The sequence below is a fragment of the Aquila chrysaetos genome, chromosome Z (genome assembly GCF_900496995.4).
Source record: "Aquila chrysaetos chrysaetos chromosome Z, bAquChr1.4, whole genome shotgun sequence".
NCBI classification, from domain to species: Eukaryota; Metazoa; Chordata; class Aves; order Accipitriformes; family Accipitridae; genus Aquila; species Aquila chrysaetos.
Window position 1 is genome coordinate 85062278 of NC_044030.1, and position 18529 is coordinate 85080806.

General features: G+C 41.1%; 1 protein-coding gene across 1 annotated transcript; it reads right to left on the reverse strand.

Annotated features, from left to right (window-relative positions):
• Positions 1-371: 371 nt before the first annotated feature.
• On the reverse strand, positions 372-18524 carry ACAA2 (acetyl-CoA acyltransferase 2). Its single transcript, XM_030005727.2, has 10 exons — positions 18442-18524; positions 14361-14527; positions 11795-11923; positions 9930-10046; positions 8353-8500; positions 6181-6356; positions 5083-5212; positions 2745-2815; positions 1942-2096; positions 372-1033 (listed from the first exon to the last, which is right to left on the reverse strand). The coding sequence occupies exons 1-10, from the start codon at positions 18455-18457 to the stop codon at positions 949-951; spliced, it is 1194 nt and encodes a 397-aa protein (XP_029861587.1). The 5' UTR covers positions 18458-18524; the 3' UTR covers positions 372-948.
• Between the last annotated feature and the right edge of the window lie 5 nt (positions 18525-18529).

Sequence of the window (18529 nt, forward strand, 5' to 3'; positions counted from 1 at the left end):
ATGATTCATAACTTGAACTCCGCTGCCTGTGAGAGGCAAGACAACTTGCTCAGATGTGTACTTCTCAAATTAGCTAAGAACAGTCACACATTAAGTGACCCAAGAGATACGGATGATACTACCAGAGGAAGTTAAGAAATGAGTTGCTCTATGTACGCAGTTACCATGCAGCAACACAGTTAGATGCAACTACCCTCCTTCTTGGAATGCTGGCAGATTTGCTAGAGTTCTCTAGAAACTACCTAGTAAACACCAGTTACCCCTCAGCCAGGAAAAACAGTCTCTCCAAAAACAAACACTGACTTACGTAAAGTAACAATTCTCACAGTGATTTACTTTTAAAATAAACAAACAAACAAACGAACACCAAGTCCTTTTTTCTGTTATATTTATTGTTCTTTTGGGAGGCACAATGGAAATTTCAGTTTTCGCTCATTTTCTTTTCCCTTGCAAAACAGCAGGGTACAGGTTATAGCCATCAATCTACAATCAGTACATACTTCAGACGGTCTCCAATTAAATTTTCACATTTCCTGATGACAAAAGGCACATGTGCCAGACAGCAGCAGTAGCTGAAGTAAGAATAGTTTAAGCAACACTTGCTTAAAAAGCTGCACTGACTGCTATTTTAAGGCAGGTTTGGTGAAAGTTTGACAGGCAATTTCCTTAGGAAATGAAAAGAATTTTGCCTACAGAAATTCATTAACTTTGATCAAAAAGAAGCCTTTAGAAAATCTTCATCAGTGTGGAATTATATTAACGTTACACTTCCTTTAATTAGAAAGACATTAACGAATCTTTCTGTTCATAATTCAGACTTCTCAGCTATTCATTTACCTTGCAGGAATGGCACAAAACAAAGACAGGTAGTGATGCTGTATTGTCACAAAAGGCAGAAGTTTCTCAGGGAATTAGTAATTTGGGCAACGCTGCAGTCTCCAGAATCTCTCAGGCTGTGTTCTCAATGATAACAGCAATACCTTGTCCACCGCCAATGCAAGCTGACCCAACTGCATATTTCCCGCCACGACGCCTGTACAGAAAAATCACAGTGAAAATTATTTACATTTATGAAACCATAGTAGCTGTTGTCCTGATTTTATAAAAGGAAACTAGCTATCAACTAGATACTAGTGAAGATAACATTTTGGAATGTGTATGTTCTTCTTTTCAACTGATGTTGAAATATTTCTGTAGAAAAACAAGGAGTTGCAGGTCTGAGTCTTTCGCGATCTAAAAGATGGTACGTTATATTGCTCTTAAGAATACAAAATGGCAAGGAATGACATTACAGGATACTTGTGGTTTCAATGCATAACAAAAATGGCATAAATAAAATATAATTTTATTGCCAAGGTAGTTTTCAAAAGCTAAGTTTTCCACAGCCACACTCCAAGAAACAGTTTTCTGCAAGGTGCAAATCAACTGAGGCTTTATGGTTGAACGCTAATATAATGTTGCAAGTACAAGCAAAAAGATACAGCAATCTCTGCCCTGAGGGGGAAAAAAAAAAAGGAAAATTCAGATTAAAATGGCGCTAAGCATATCAAGCAAGCCAAAAGAGTCAAAATTTCTGAAAATGGACTAAAGAAGGAAGACAGTGATGACAAAGCCTTTTAAATGCCCCCTGTTAAGAAAAGAACAGACTTTCCTCAAAGGCCATTTCAATAAAGGAAACCATCCCACTGACTACTGTGGGCTTGGATCAGATCTAGAGGAAGCAAAAAACCCTGTAATGACAACAGAATGGAATATGAGGCAAGCTGCAGGACCTGGACTACAGCACAAAGGTAACAAATTTGTACAGAAAGTGGTACACTTTAGCAAGGAGCCAGTTGACTGGAAGATTTTAGTCACACAGCATCCATGCTAAAAATCTTTTGCAGGCGTAAATACATCAGCACTGCATTCACTACCAGCAGCTATCAGCTATGTACGTACCTTAATTCATGAACCAGATGAGCTGTGATCCGTGATCCTGAAGCACCCAAAGGATGCCCTATAGCGATGGCACCTCCGTTGACATTGGTTCTTTCAGGGTCAAGGCCCAAAACTTTTTCGACAGCTAGATATTGAGGTGCAAAGGCCTCATTCACCTAAAACACCAGAGAAACAATACAACTGTTCATGTCTGACTTTCCACGCAAGCTTTCAGCAGCATGTGTGCACACAAGATTAAATGAGGTGTGCTTCTTCTCCAGGTCATTTTGATTGAGAAAAGTATTAAACATTGTGTTTAGAAAAACGCATTCAGATAATGTACAAATTGTCAGGCCAACCTGATGTAAATTTCAATCCTTCTGGCACATGTGATACAAAGCAAGTATGTAGTACATTTTATAAAAAAAAAAAAAAGGTGTGGTATATTCTGATGTAGTGTTTTCATGAAGAGCCTATTGCTCTGACAAAAAATGGCCTTGCTCATAAATGGGGAAGTGTGACTGACTTAAAACATTAACAGTCCAGTCAACAGAGTAAAACTTCATGTCACACGAGGATATTTTTTTTTTTTTTCCCATGGAATGCTATCACACCATTTTCAGTTTCCACAAGCCTGAGATTTTTGTAATGACTGTGCAACTGTGTGGAAGATACTAGATGGATAGAGGTCATGCAGGCGAGCTAAGACAGGTGGGCTCCAGACATGCAGAAACTCCTACCTTGTGATGACAGGCTACACATATGAGTGGAATGTTTCTGCTAAAATGATCAGAAACCTCACTGTTCACGTTAAAACTCCTTACCTCTACTAAATCCATGTCCTTCAGGGTCAATCCTGCTTTCTTCAGAACCTCAGTAATTGCAGGTACAGGGCCTATTCAGAAATTGTGTGCACAGTTAGTTAAATAATAAATAAATAAATAAAGGCTTATAAACACGTTATACATAGGATAGCTTCATAAAGCCTCCTCAGATCCCCTCCTGTGAGCCTCTGTGCAGCCAGTGAATTCTGGATATGCCACTCACCTGCTTCATTAGGTGGTAAGAGAACTGCTAAATCTCAAAACTATTTGGCAGTCTTCTCAGCACACTGCCAGGGAAAGTTAGGAGTGTCATTACTGCTGCACAGCTATGTTGGTAAACAAACGCATAGCTTTCAAGTCAAGAGAACTGACAGTCCCCAGCCAAATAAAACAACTTCACGACAGTTTCGAGGCATTCTCCTTCCCCATACTCTTGGTTCAGCTTATTCTTTCCTCATAACTTGCAGCCTCCAGGTATACAAAAAGAAAAAGGCAGGCTGTTCTGGAGTTTGCTGGTCATGTGTTTATTTAAGGGTATTGTTGTTTTGGTGTTCTTAATATAATTTACCTGAAAATCTTCTAGTCAAAAAAACCTAACAATAAAATGTTCCCTTGGACCCAGGTCCCAGCCAGCTGAAGCTATTAAGTTGGTTTTGGGGTTTTTTTTTTTGAGACTATTACAGAGTTTGGCAATAAAACTGTTCTCTGGAAGAAAGCTGACATCTACGACCTAGTATAATCCACTAGGGGAGACTAATCTCAAAGCACAGCTACCTAAGGAAAGAGACACTCAAAGAGAATTTGAAAGGGTTGATTAGATACGAGCTTGTAGGACAAAGATACTGAGGTTTTAGTTGGTAGCTGATCATTAGACAAAAAACCCCCAATCCTAAAACGTTAACAATCCTAAATGCTACCTCACTGCCAAAAAATGGTATTGACAACTCATAGCTCAAAGAATAAAAACCATAAAAATATGCAAATGACCAAAGAGACAGAAAAATTAAAAGAAGAAAGGGCCCAGTTCAAAGCTCAGTGGATTATTAGAAAGCCTCAGGCGGCTCAATACTAGACTCTAAACGCATCTCATTACAGACGGATTTTAGTATGCCTGTTACGCATGACAGTAATGGGAGGGTCTCGTGTGGACAATACAAAGATCATTAATGACAGCCAAGTAGACTTCCCCCCCCCTCCTTTTTTAAAAAAATAATGAATTCTCTCACTAGACATTGTGAGGCAGGACTCCGTATCACTATCAGTATGTGAAAGGGCAGTTGCTCAGTCTGAGCTCCTGTTCTCAGATCTGTTGCTGTCATGTCAATGAATCTCATCTGGTCTTTTTGAGTTGCTGGGGACAAGCTGTGGTGTTAAGGAGTTAGGATACTAACTGTTTCTCCATATGATTTATGAAGTTTTTAAACAAGCTAAAAGAGTTGCCTGACCTAGAAAGAATGGGCTAGTTTAGAAAGCACAATGACAGCATGAAGTCTAGCGAAAGAAACCCTCCCTCTACATTTGCTTTGAAGGTTGTGTCAGTCAGATAGTCTGATCAAGAAAACAAATCTGACAATGCTTCATTTGCATTTCTACTCACACATGGAACCAGTCAACAATAACTTCTCTGAACAGAATGGCAGAAAGGAAAAGCAAGGCTGGGATACAATGCTGTCTACAAACTAAACAGAAGGGAAGAATCCTGGGGTGTCTGGACTGGCTTTGAGGGTTTGTTTGCATTAACAGCTACTTGATTAGGAAGCATAAAATATGGGACTAACAAAAAAAGAATAGTTGGTTTGCCAAAATAATACCTGAACAGATGTGTATCCTGGAATCCAATCCTAGCTTGAGCAACTGAGTAACTGCTGAAAGGTGTACACATAGCCAATACTCGTTCAGCAAGAGGTGAGGAAAACAACTCATAGTTACACATTTAATAATGGGATTTAAAGCTTACAGGAAACTAAAGTGAATTTCAGGAGAAAACTGGTTTTAACAACCATTGAAGGAGCGCCTATTTTCTTGACTTACTGACAGAGACAGTAAATAAGGGGAAAAAAAAGGTGCCTGGGGGACTACAGTTCAGTGCTAATGCTATAGGTTAGGCACTGCACATACCCTTTCAGCCAAACTGAGGAGTAAGTCAGCCCCTCTACATAAAAGGGCTGGACAGATGCAGTGAAATGGACAGTCTCTCTGTAGTAAGCCACACAAACATCTTCAGCGCTACCAGACTTCAGCACACTGCTGCCTCCCCTTCTTTCCTTTAGAATGCCCAACACAAGGATATTTTAATGCTGCTTGATGCTATAATATAATGTGCTTTATTGCAACTTACCAATGCCCATTATGGAAGGGTCACAGCCAGCTGAGTGATATGCTACTACTCTTGCCAGAGGAGTAAGACTGTGCTTTTTAAGTGCTGATTCACTGGCAATGATGACTGCACCAGCTCCATCACACACCCCCTTGCAATAAGAGAGACAAGCAATCTTAGTGAAGAACATACAAACAAAAAACCCCCCACACTTTGAACTAAATATGTCCCTCAAAAAAAGCTTGAGTCCAAGACCCTATTATTAACATTTAACAGACAACTGTATTAGTGTTTATTCAAAACAACAAACCACAACCTTTCAGTGTTCTGTGGACTGTGAAAGAAAGTTAAATACAGATGTTTAATTTATTTCAACGTTTTAGAAAAGTAAAATACATTTTTGCCACTTAAAGTCTCCTTTACAGTGGAAACATTGTTCTTGCAAGAACACTATTAATATCAGATAATGTATGTACTATTAATTATAAAAGATAGTTTACAGACACCCACACTTACTGTGGCTATGATCTATTTTAGGCAGGAATTCAGATCATACGATCACAGTGGTCCTTCTGGCCCAAAGAACATTAATCAATCGATTGAGATAATGACTGTAAAAGGAACAGTCCGTAATGACATGCTGCTAAGCACCCCGTCTACTCTGGGTAAGAGCAAAATGTGGTTTGGACTACAGAGGATAATAATTGTGGTACAAAGATGAGCAGCAGCAGCATGCCCACTAATATAATGCATGATTTGTAAAGCAAATATTCAGTAATCATTGCCCCCAAAAGAAAGTAGAATGGCTAATTCTACACAGCCACTGCAGGTATCAACTGCATAATTCAAGGCTGATAAGGAAGTGTCAATGCCTCACTAAAAGATCAGTGACAATCCACAGAACCAAATTTTAGGACATAGGAGCAGACTGAAGGATCCCCTGCCATCTTGGGCCTACAACAGTCAACCAGGGGCATTCAACTGCAGAATTAGAAATCATTTTCGTCAGGAGACACCACTGACAGCCAAAGGTGGCTCAGTGAGACATAAATGCAGTGACAACAAATTTGGAGAACCTTAGAGGTGACACTTCACAACCCAAAGCTTTGACGTACTCACTGAAGCATTCCCAGCAGTGACCGTTCCATCTTTTTTAAAGATGGATGGAAGTTTTGCCAGTTGTTCCAGAGTGGTCTGGGGTTTTGGGTGCTCATCCTTTTGCATGCTTTCCTTCCCTTTTTTCGTTTTCACTTCAATTGGTGCCATCTCAGCATTAAAGTAACCAGCATCATGAGCTGCAACCACAAAAAGGAAAATAAACGGACTCTGATAAAAAAATCAAGATGATTGCACAGCGTGACCAGTAATCCTATTTTCATGTGCACACAACTTTTGCTCTATTTTAACCAAGAGTCCAGGGACAGTACTGTTTATGCCTTATTTTGTTTAAGTAGGTTGGTTGGTGTTTTATTGTTTGTTTTTTTTCAGAAACTGGACAAAAACTCTACAAATACATTCTCAAACTTCTCCAGAGAAAGTCTCAAAGTGTTATTTCAGCTGTAAATAACTGAACTCTCCTTTTTTTTCTTTTTAAACCACTAGATTTATTTTTGATACACATTCCCCTGTACTGTTGCTTTATTCTACAGCTCTGTCACTTATCAGAGGGCCAAGAAGCTGTAAATCTCACTCAGAGACTAACAGAGAAAAAAAATCCTGAGCCACATTTTCTCTGTTGATAACCAGCATAAGCTATTGTATATCAATTAAAATCCTGTCCAAGGTGCTCCTCCACAGGATCTCACAGTCAAGTCACAATCTTAGAATGGGATTCAGCTGCCTAAACAACCTGAGACAATTCAAGACATTGTAGGTATCCAAGATGCCCATAAGAACATCTGGGCACATCACCTAAGATGACATTAGACACCAATATTCAGGCAACTAAACGCTACCTTTTGTGTCCACAATGTTGATGTGAAGGCACAGATTTAAAACCAAAACAACTCCTATCTCCCAAAACTGAACTAAGACTCCCAGCCACTTCAAATCATTCCACAAATGCAACTCTAAGGGATTTAAAACTAAGACACTGAAATTGCCACATCTGATGTTGTTTAGCTACCTCTGAACTTTCTCAATAAATTCTACAAAATCTTTTTCTTTCTTGATTAGCCACAGGACTTTCTTTAGTGTGGAATAAGATGAACTTGTCATAACAAGCAGAAACATAAACAGCAAGGCAAAATCCTAGAAAACAAGAAAGAAGCAAAAGCCTCTATAGGGGCACAGTTTCTAGCAAAGGCTCCAGGAATGGCAGGAGTTAGCTAACAAGATCAGCAGGGAAGGTAACGCACGACTGAGAAAAGTTACAGAAAGCACTGCTACGCCCATTGAAAAAAATACAAAATCTTCCTTCAAGAGTAGCAGCTGTTAGAAAGCACCATCATTAGAATCTAAAAGTATGCTTAGATCTTTGCTTCTTGTGCTAACCTTTGGGTTGCAATGTATGTTGAAGTTCCAGGACGACCACTATTCTACTGGCTTTTGGCCTACCATCCTGTTTACACTATCAATCAATTTCACAGTAACCCCAATGCCTCTGAATTATGGCTTTGGCCATGTAAACCACACAGAGCACAGTTTAAACGCAGGTCCTGAACAAATATTCCCTCCTCAGACTCTATCTGCTCTAACTGCTCAAGGGTTATAGAATAGCATATGATTTGCAAAAGAAAGAAAAAGGATTTTCATCAATTATAGCACATGCTGGCATGCAAGAAGGACGTGGGTCGCTGTGGGAGAGGAGGGCTCTGTAGTGGAGAGGAAAGAAAGGAGGGGAGTCAAGCATGCCTGGGACAATGCTGCTCTGCCGCAGGGAAAACAAGGGCAAGGCATCCCACCAAAGGGGCACCAACAAGCTCCATTCACGAACGTGAATCCTGTTCAGGCAGGAGGTGACACATGACAGGCCAGTGGCATTCCCTGCCTGAACGGCTATTGAATGTCCACTAGGAAGACGCAGCAAGCCAGCGGAAAGGGGCTCGTTACTTAACCTGCTGACAGGCACAACACCTGACTCAGTATATTCAAAGTCAATCCCCCTATGAGCAGGCTACTTGTATCACAGGGCAAACAAAAGCATGAATTACAGTATCTGCAAATCAAAAGACAAATTACAGCAAGATGCAGGGGCTGCACAAAATTTAAAAATACCTTGAATCGATGCTAAAAACTGAGTAGATTTGAAAGTAGTATCATATAAACACTTCCATTCCAAAATTTACTAACCAGCTTTGCATCTCTGTTGCGTTTTGAATGCGTAACGGTCACAGTCCTCTCGCGTGATGTTGTATTTTACAGCCAGATTTTCAGCAGTAACTGCCATCGGTATTTTAACATGTGTATCTGTTAGACCTTCCCACAATGTGTCTTCCAACTGCATGGAACATTATGAAAAAAAAATTATAAAAGCACAGCAATATTAACATTTATTATTGACATTTCTAATTATTCAGCAGCCTCTTGGAAACTGATGTCTCTTTGTAAAATTAACTCAGGTTACCTACAGATACTTTATTCAAATCAGAACAAACACACTGCAAAACAGTATGGCAAGTTCTTGTGTGTTATTTTAGTTAATCTACACTGTGGTCTAGTGTGGTTCTTTCCACTCACATGTGGCCCTGAGAGGTTTGGGAAAAGCCTATGATTCTTAGCATTTCCATGTATTTCACTGCTGCAGGAATTATTTATTAGGGACCTATGAGAAAACACACCTGTCTTTCTAGTTACCAAGAAGGAAAGGTGAGGAACTGTGAAAAGGCACAGCACCCTACTGATTCTTTGGCTCGCTCTACTGTCAGGTAAAATCACCTTACCTGGGGCAAAGGTTTCTGTGGATAAAACATCTCAGGTGAGAAAATAGCCAAGTCTAACTTCACTGATAAAGGCAAGCCCAATCAGTCCAGATGGGTTTTGTCATCTCTGTCACCAGTAAAGTTCTGCAATATCAATCACTCATTCACCTGGAACTGTATAATTCAGTTATCTTCAAGATAAGAACCCAGTGGCACCTATGGAGACTCAGTGTATCAGCAACCTTGTGAATGTGTCCTCTGTAGGAACTGAGGCTCAGTCACAGTGCCGCACAAGATTTACAGAACAGAGTCAAGCATACTTCATATTCACCACCTTCATAATGGAAAACCAGCGTAAAAAAACAAAGGGCTGAAACACTGAAATACCCTAACTTAGCATTTTGATGTTGGTTATGACCCACTGAGTAAACGGTAATTATCAGAGCAGAACTGGATCCTGCTCCAAATTTCCCACAGTATTCACTAAGGATTATCTTCAGAAGAAAATGTAAAAATAACTTATCTGTCAATGTCTTTAACTTCAAGTTTTCACTTTTAAAATTGAGAGATGCTTACAACTTGAAGGTATGCATGTTCTTTACTAGTCTATCTACTCATTGCTAGCCTTACTAGCTTCACCTAAGCTGTGTATGCCTCTATTTTACTGCCTCTGACAAGTTTTTATATTATATACAGTACTTTGATGGGATGTACCAAGTGAGCTAAGTTTTGTCTCTAAGATTTTATTAATATGTTTAACATGGAACAGGAATTCAAATAAGGTTTTGGAAAAGCTAGAAAACTGGCATGCTTAACAAAATTGCCTGAACCTACTGTTCTGATAATGTCTGAATACTGGATAGATGCTTTGAACAACTAAATCTGGATCTAATCTCCAATAATTTCATTTGCAAGGATATAGTGCCTACAGGCCTGACACTTTACGTTGCTCCGTAAACATGACTTTATTCAGAGAAAAAAAAAAAAAGGTAAAAAAAAGTACTAGACCTTGAGTTCTGCTCCTAATCTGGTTCCAAATCGAATGTTTCGAACTGCATAAGGAGCCTGGCTCATATTTTCAGCTCCACCACACAGAACAACTTCTGAGTCATTAAGGCAAATTTCCTGTTAACAGAAAAACAAAACAGATCTAGGATTTAGTTTGCTGGTTTTGTAAAACAGTAACAACTGTTTTAGAAAAAGACCTCATCACCTACAAAGCCACACACAGAAAATGCATTCAAGCTTAGCCATGTGTATATTTATAAAGGGTTTACCCTTCTATTAAGATTGGGGTCTGTCTCCTTCATTATGTGTTCCTTCTTCCTCCTTTCAGCAAGGAAATGATTATATCAATGAGGGAGGAAGAGAATATGGGTGCACACATATGACAGGAAGGAGACATAAAGCCATTAAGCATCTGCATGCTTGTGTGGTTAGGCTGACAGATGGTTGAGCTTTTTTTTTTTTTGAGCTCCCAATCTTCTCAAAAGGAACACGAATTAAACCTCAAAGCCTGAAACTCGGTAGACCTTATGATTCTAAAAAAATGGGACATCATTTTAGAAAACATTAGCCAGGTAAGCTGCCAAAAGAACCCCCCAAAATGCACTAATTCATTGTGGCAAACCGCACAGAACCTAAAAGTCCTAACTCCTAAACACGCCATCAGACCACTCAAAAATTCTGCTTCCTTAAAATGAGTCACTCAGTTGGACACTTAAGGTTATTTGTGTACTGGAATGGAAGCAGATGAAATTATCTTGATATGCATTTGAGATGACTAGTTAATAATGAGTATGACTGATTTGCAGTAGTATGTGCTGAGACGCTTCCTATAGTTACCAAAATTTTGTGCACATTTAAGCAGCTCAGAACAGAAACTGCAACTTTGTTGTGTGCAAGAGAAATACAGAAACATAAGCTGCATTGATGAAATGCCATCTTTGGAAAAGACCTCACAACCATACTTTCGATATAAGTGGTCAAATTCTCCAACAGATTTTTTCAGCATAGACCGACGTGTGTATAGCCTTTGCAGAAAGCACTAGAAAGAACAGTCAGATGGATATTACCGTAAACATGTAACCTTAATTCTATGTTGTCTTCCACATTTTTTCCTCTAGAGGATCAGACCTAAAATAATTCTCTAGCCAATGGGAACTTTAAAAAAAAAAACAAAAAAACACAAACAACAAAAAACAACTATGTGGTTGCTCAAATATTCATAAAATACCCTTTAATTCTGTAAAGTCTAGACCACTGCTAGTCATAGACCACTGGTCTGTATGAACAAATGAAATAAAAATCACTGTACCACTGTACCATCTTACTCAGTGGTTTTGGCCAATCACTCAAAGAGAAGTTGGTTTTCTTCTATTTTAAAAGAAGTGACGCTATAAATTACCTAACCCACCAGAGGGTTTGGATCTTTGAACAAAAATACACTTAAAAAGCACAGGTTGCTGCTTACATAGCTAGCTAGAGAATATAAGCAATGATCAAAAGATGAAAGCCTCCTGTTGTGGTTCTGAAGCCCAGTAATTCCAATTCACACAAACAGGATCACAGAATGCAACTATTGCACAGCTGAGCTCTATTTCACTGGCTAACACTTGTTGCATTCCTTATATTAACCTCAAAATAGCTACAGTCATGAGTTTTAAAACCAACCACAAAAAAAATGGCACTGTGAAGGCTGAACTCCTGCACAAAACCATGCAGGACAATAGGAAGTCTCTACCAGTGGTAGCTCAAAATGCATGTTAAGAGTCATCCCAAACACAAAGTACACGTTTCTACACCCGTCTCTTCTCTCATGTTAACAGTCTGATAAAGGTTACAACTAACACAAGAAAAAAAGAGCTTTGTACCTGACATCCACTGACAATGGATTGGAAACCAGAGCCACAAAGTCTGTTGACAGTGAGGGCTGGAACTGGGACAGGAACTCCCACACGTAAACCAACGTGTCTCGCAATATAAATCGCATCTGCGGAGCTCTGCAGACAGAACAAATAGGAGGTTTTGTTACACTCTCACTTCTTTGGAAAGTAAAAGTCTTGATGAAAAGTCAGAATGGTGTAATTGCATCAGTGACAGAAGATAGTGTATGTTCAACAGAAATCCTACTAGTTGCAAGAAGCACTTTGATTCACTTCAAAAAAACACCATCCTATATGATCAAAAAGGGCCAATGTCTTAATATGCATTTTAATGAAACTATGTCATAAAAGCTAGACGTCAGGCCAAAAATGGTACTACAGATGTTAAGACTGAAGTCAGCAACTTAACACTCTTATGTTTTCCCTTATCCTTTATTTTCAAAACAGCATACACACAACAGACTGAGATAAGACCAGATCCTGACTGGCAAACAGCAATTATTTCAAGGTGAAATAAAATTGCTCAGAGTGGCAGGGAAAGGCCCCCTCAAAAACAGTGTGGAAAATGCAGAGATGCCATTGATGCTTCACATCCACTTTGTGAAATTTCCTAAGTGTTGTGTTCTAATTGGACACTGGCCTTTTCTAACAATGAAATCTCGTTCCTCCAAAACTTTGCAGAGATGGTTCTACCACACTTCTATTTGAAAAGCAAAGTACTGCACACAGAGCGGTTTGCTTCAAGTTCTGTGCAAAATACTATTTGCCAATGCAAGTTCAGAAAAAAAAAATTAATTATAGAATCATTTAGGTTGGACAAGACCTTTAAGATCATCAAGTCCAACTGTAAACACAACAGTGCCAAGTCCACCACTAAACCATCTCCCTAAGCACCACGTCTACACGTCTTTTAAATACCTCCGGGGACGGGGACTCCACCACTTCCCTGGGCAGCCTGGTCCAATGCTTGGCAACCCTTTCAGTGAAGAAATTTTTCCTAATATCCAATGTAAACCTCCCCTGGTGCAACTTGAGGCCATTTCCTCTCATCCTATCACTTGTTACCTGGGAGAAGAGACCAGCACCCACCTCGCTACAACCTCCCTTCAGGTAGTTGCAGAGAGCGATCAGGTCTCCCCTCAGCCTCCTTTTCTCCAGGCTGAACAACCCCAGTTCCCTCAGCCGCTCCTCATAGGACTTGTGCTCCAGACCCTTCACCAGCTTCGTTGCCCTTCTCTGGACACGCTCCAGCACCTCAAGGTCTGTCTTGTAGTGAGGGACCCAAAACTGAACACATTATTGGAGGTGCAGCCTCACCAGCACCGAGTACAGGGGGACGATCACGGCCCTGCTCCTGCTGGCCACACCATTTCTGACACCAGCCAGGATGCTGTTGGCCGCCTTGGCCACCATGAAGCCACTTCTGCTGAAGAAGGGGAGTTTAAAATGGTCATACGTTCACAGTTGTTTAAACTTAATCAAATAATACCTAAAAGGAATCCAGGACTAAAAAAAGAAAATCTACTGGGATGGGAAAGTATGATGCAAAGGAAAAGAAATATAATTTCAACAAGAAAAGGCTTTTTTTTATCAGGAGAATGCTGCTATTTATGTGAAAGCATTACAAGAGATTTGGATGCAGCAATTTTTCTTTTTTTTTTTCCTAGGCCACAAACAGTTCTTATAAAACCTAAAAAGTGGCATAAAAGAAGCTGAGATGGTAGCTGTAGGAGATGCATTACTCAAAAGCTACTCCTTTGGCTGAAAATCCTTAAGGAGGAATACTGCACGTTTGTTCACTTATCACGAAAGTTCTCAGTTATTTGTTTCTTCTGCAGCCTTGAAACACTCAGTGCAAAATAAGACTGCCCACGCTTAATGGTGAAGTCAGAATACAGAACAAAACAAACCCAGAAATGTTCTTTGCTGTCTTGTCTAAAACAAAGACCCTCATCTAGGTATGTGGATAACTGCAGTTTTGCAATGCTGGTGCCCTGCATACAATAGCATCTACATCACAAGCTCTTTGGAAAAAGACACAATCGTTCAAACGTCTCTGCCAAACGATGCATCCTTCCAGCTCAAAGTAAACTCATAGCCACTCAAAAAAATTCTATAGAAAACTCAAGGGAAATGGACTCAGATCAGTTACAGTCTCCAGAAAGACAGGGTTTTATACAATCCAGTGAAAACCCACTGATCATCGAGTTACACAGCTCAAGTCATTGAAATAGGAAAAATGTACCAGGGATTAGCAACTAACCATTTAATGAATCCACAGGTTTTTAGAAGATCAGCTTGTCCTAGGTTAAACTACCTTCGGTACCACAAAAAGAAAGCGAAGCCTTGCTCCCAATAATATCACAAATCATGCAGGGTATGTCCCTTAAACATGAACAGGAAACACTACACTGTAAACACTATTCGCCCATTTAATTTCCACCCCTTTGGTTTATTCTTGGCTGCAAAACAGAAGTAACTAACTATCTGTAGGACAACACTGAAGGAGATGACTGAAATCATCAGTGACCAGCAAATTTTCCGTGCTACCAACCTGCATGACGCTGCCGACAATGACGCTGTCAATGATCTCAGGAGAGATCTTGCCAGCAGCCAACGCAGCTCGAGCAGCATGTTCTGTCAGATCGGTGGCTGTGAAGTCCTTCAGCAAACCTCCATAGGTCCCGAAAGGAGTTCGCTTTGCTGCAACAATGAATACACCTGCAAGAGAAGCAAGAATTATCCAGATGTGCACAGTCTAACACACAGAAAATCACCGAGTCAGCCTCAACTGGATAACATCCTAAATTCACAAGAAGCTTTGTAAATATAGGCAATGTGAACCCACGCGGTTCAAGATAAGTAAGATACACCAATACTTAAGACAGGGAAGGCATGCAGAATTAATGGTCAGAAAGAAAGGCTGGGAAGATTCCCAAGATCCTAAACCTTTCCACAAAGAGGTTTGAAAAAAACAGATAGTTTGGATAGCAGGCAGACAAAGGAGGCTGCCACACCACGTCAGACGTCAGTGCTAGTGTACTAAAAGCATGAAAGTAACATACATGAAATCCCATAGTGAACACCTGTGAAATAATCAGATGAGGAACAGTTCTTTTAAAAACCACAAAGAGGCCATTCCCACATCCTAGAAAAATCAGCAGATTTTTGGCTTATACACTGAAAGAGTTCTCAGAAAGAAAAAAAAAAAAAAACCAAAACAATAAAGGAAAACAAAAAAACTTTTTATACGCATTTTAACTTTGATTCCTTTAACTTAAGAGGAAAAACATTCCTTAATCAAAAATTTCATGCTATTTCCAGAATTATATAGGTCATCTAAAATGCATTAGCATCAGTCTTCCAGTTTCTGAGAAGAAAATCCAGTTTTCAATAGACAGGAGAGCGTGTGCAAGCGCATGTGTACAAATGCCTTGGCCAGAAGCGGTCTATATGAATTTCAGCTTGGGAGAAGCTGTGTCTGAACCAAACCGAACATCTGCTGACTGCTTGTCACGGCGGCTCTCTGCTTCTGCGTGCAGAAACAAGTGGGAGGCAGCCTGTGAACTTTGCCCCAGTTGAACAACAGAGCTGACATACCCCTCTTCTACAGCTGCCATGAAACATCCACTGTTATTTTAAGTAACACTGGAAGGATATATACAGATAGAAGAATGAAGGCAAATTAAAATGCCTCTTCATTAAGCCGCTCCTGAACACTGTTCTCAGGCCTTCTGTTAGAGGCCATGTGATCCATCTTCTTTGGCTGGTTTGTCAGAGAGAGGGTCCTCCTCTGTCTCTCATGTATTTGGATCCCAGGCTGCATGATTTATAGGAAAGGACTTTGCAAAATGGGGAAGGTCAAGCTTGCTCCACTGACAAGGACTTGTACACAATGTTGGGATCTGAAACAGGCAATGAATATGTTCAGAAGATCATCTGGGAAATACCCTGGAGCAGACTAAGCACGAATTGCAGCTTCAAGGAGAGGGATGAATGCGAAAAACAAGGTGGCTTTCTACTCCATGAAGACAGCAAAAGAGAGTGTCACCCTCACACCCTCATGCTGCCTATGGGCTTCTTTCCAGGGTACCTGGAAGACCGTAAAAAGAAGTCTTTGCAATGCTCGGAACTGACCCCTTTTATACACACAGTGTATGCTATATCCATCATCATTTTTCATTTTTCATTTAATCATCATTCAACTGATACCAACAAGTAATTCAATTTAATCCAAAACAATTCTTAATCTATTGACTGAAGTTTTTTTACTTTGTTTGCACATATTCTTTTTAAAAAAGCTGAAAACTACTAACAGACACAACATGTGAACCCCTGCAGGATTTTTTTAACAAAGGTGAGGATGCTTTAACTGATTTATGTTTATGGAAAACAGGTGTGTTCCATACAGTCACTGCAGAATTAGTCCCTGGACTCTCTAAGTATTCAGGTGACAGATTTAAATTTAGACCAGTAGTTTTCATTAAACTACCCAAAATGGATTGTATTAACAATAATTTATGGAACGTTAAGTTTGAGTCTTCATTAAATGTTAACAAAGCTTGTGAAAAAAAGACCATTAGCTCTTTTAAGAATGATCTCATGTTCCTAAGCTTATCTCCCCTGCAGCAAAGCAGGCCTTGACACTCACCTTGACATCACACCTCCTGCCCACTGATTCCTGTCCCTCTGCCTCCTCCAAAATTGTGCCAACAATAGCTGATTACGAGGTTTTGCTGCAGACCAGCTCAGGGACCTGATCAACCTAAAAGAACTTGTTCTCCTCCCTTTTGGCCAGGTTGTTGGTTATCCACGTTATTTGCTGAATCACATACACTGTGTTGCCTCGCAAACAAACAGTCCAGGGGCAAGGATGGAACTTTGCCCTTAAACCTTCCTTTCACAATAGCAACATCTCTCTCGCGCTTTCTTTCACCGTGGCTGCTCACTGCTGCCCGCTTCTTCACAGCAGCACCGCGGGGCCAAAGCGTAAACCAGAGCAGATCACGTTAACTGCAGTAGCTGAAGGCTAACCCAGAGTCGGTGGAAAACGAGGGGCTAATTTTCATTTGGATCAGTTCTGCACCCAAGTTCACCTTCTGGCTGCTCAATAAAACAGTAATCTGAGACTAAGAGAGAAGGCTGGACTGAACCAGTAAGGGAAGAAGCAGCAGCACAATCTGTGTTGAGTTATGCTGAATTAAACTGACCACAGAGCCATTGCCCTAAGGGTCTGTTACTCCAGAGCCTGCCTAGTTTTGCTCAATTGGTCTACAAATGCTACTCCCTCCACAGAATTTCAGGAGGGGCAACAAGGGGTGGCTGAAGTCCTGAGTGAGAAAGGACTCTATGGCCTTTGACAGCTCTTCCTAAGTCTCTGTTAATTAGTACTGTCCTACATTACCATGGCAAGACTTCCAGAATGTCTGCAGTTTTCCAAGGTGATAAACACTGGATGAGAGCAGGATACAACCAAATGCACAGGGATCTAGAAATTTTGGGGGCTAGAAAGCAAAGGTCACTCTGAATCCTTATCAGCCACTCTATTCAAGACATATTTTAATCTGGTTTTGTTAACGACTTGCTGCCAAATGGGGATCTGCTATTATAGGTCTGAAACATTCTCTAACCCTCCAACATTTCTCAAATGCGCATGGTATGAAAATATTTCTTCATCAGATCCTATTTTGAAGGCCTAAAGAACAGTCATTACCCTCAAAAAAATTAAGGAGCAAGAACAGCGTATGAAAAATATTGTGGCAAGAAATGAGAGAAGACCCTGAAACAGGCATAGAAAACTAACATCAAACAAGTACGGGCAAAGCTGGTCTCTGTGTTATCCAGCTCAGCAGAGCAATACAGAATTACTGCAACACTGACTAGACAGGCTTTTGGCACTGAAACCTCAAACCGCGACTTACACGTATGTTATTATTCAGGTACAGCCTGTCAAGCAGCGAAGCACTGTCAAATAGATAAAAAGCCCTACTTCAGTAAATTTATTGTTTAAAAACAAGATCGGGCATTAGAAGGCGTATTTGTCTCACTTCTAAGAGACACAAAATTTAAACCGCGCCGAGCATAAAGTACCTCTTTACACAAAACGCTCTGAGGAAGCGTTGGCACTTACGAACAGAGTTTATCCTGCACCGTTAGTGCCAACGCAGGCAGGGGCTGGACGTGACAGAAGAAACTTCCAGTCACGGACACTTCCAGCGTCGCCTCCAGTGACTTCCAGTCACCGCACCTCAACACGGCCAGTTCCTGGGACCTATACACGCACCCTTTGCTATAGGTCTGTTGGTACCACAACTGCTGACGAGACAGCGCGGAGGAAAATTCCGTCCCCCGCCCCCCAAGGTACAGGGACGGCTTCAGAGGCTCCATTTTGGCTTTGGACAACGGGAGCTGCCGCCGGGTGACGGGCCCCTACAACCGGATCGCCCCTCCGGCCGGGGCAAGGCCTGCCCCGGCGACACCCACCCCGGGCGGGACAACCGCCGTACCGACCGTCACCATTCCCTCAGAGCCGGCCCGCCAGCCCGGGCCCCGCTCCTTCTCCCTCAGGGACCGGCAGAGCCACGCCGAAAAGCCAGGGACCCCCCTCCCTCCCCGCCGCCTGACAGGGACCTCACCCCGCAGCAACGCCATGGCCGCTCCGCGCCGCGCCGCCTGCGCCTCACCCGCCGCACATTCGCCACGCCGGGGGCGGAGGCGGCACTT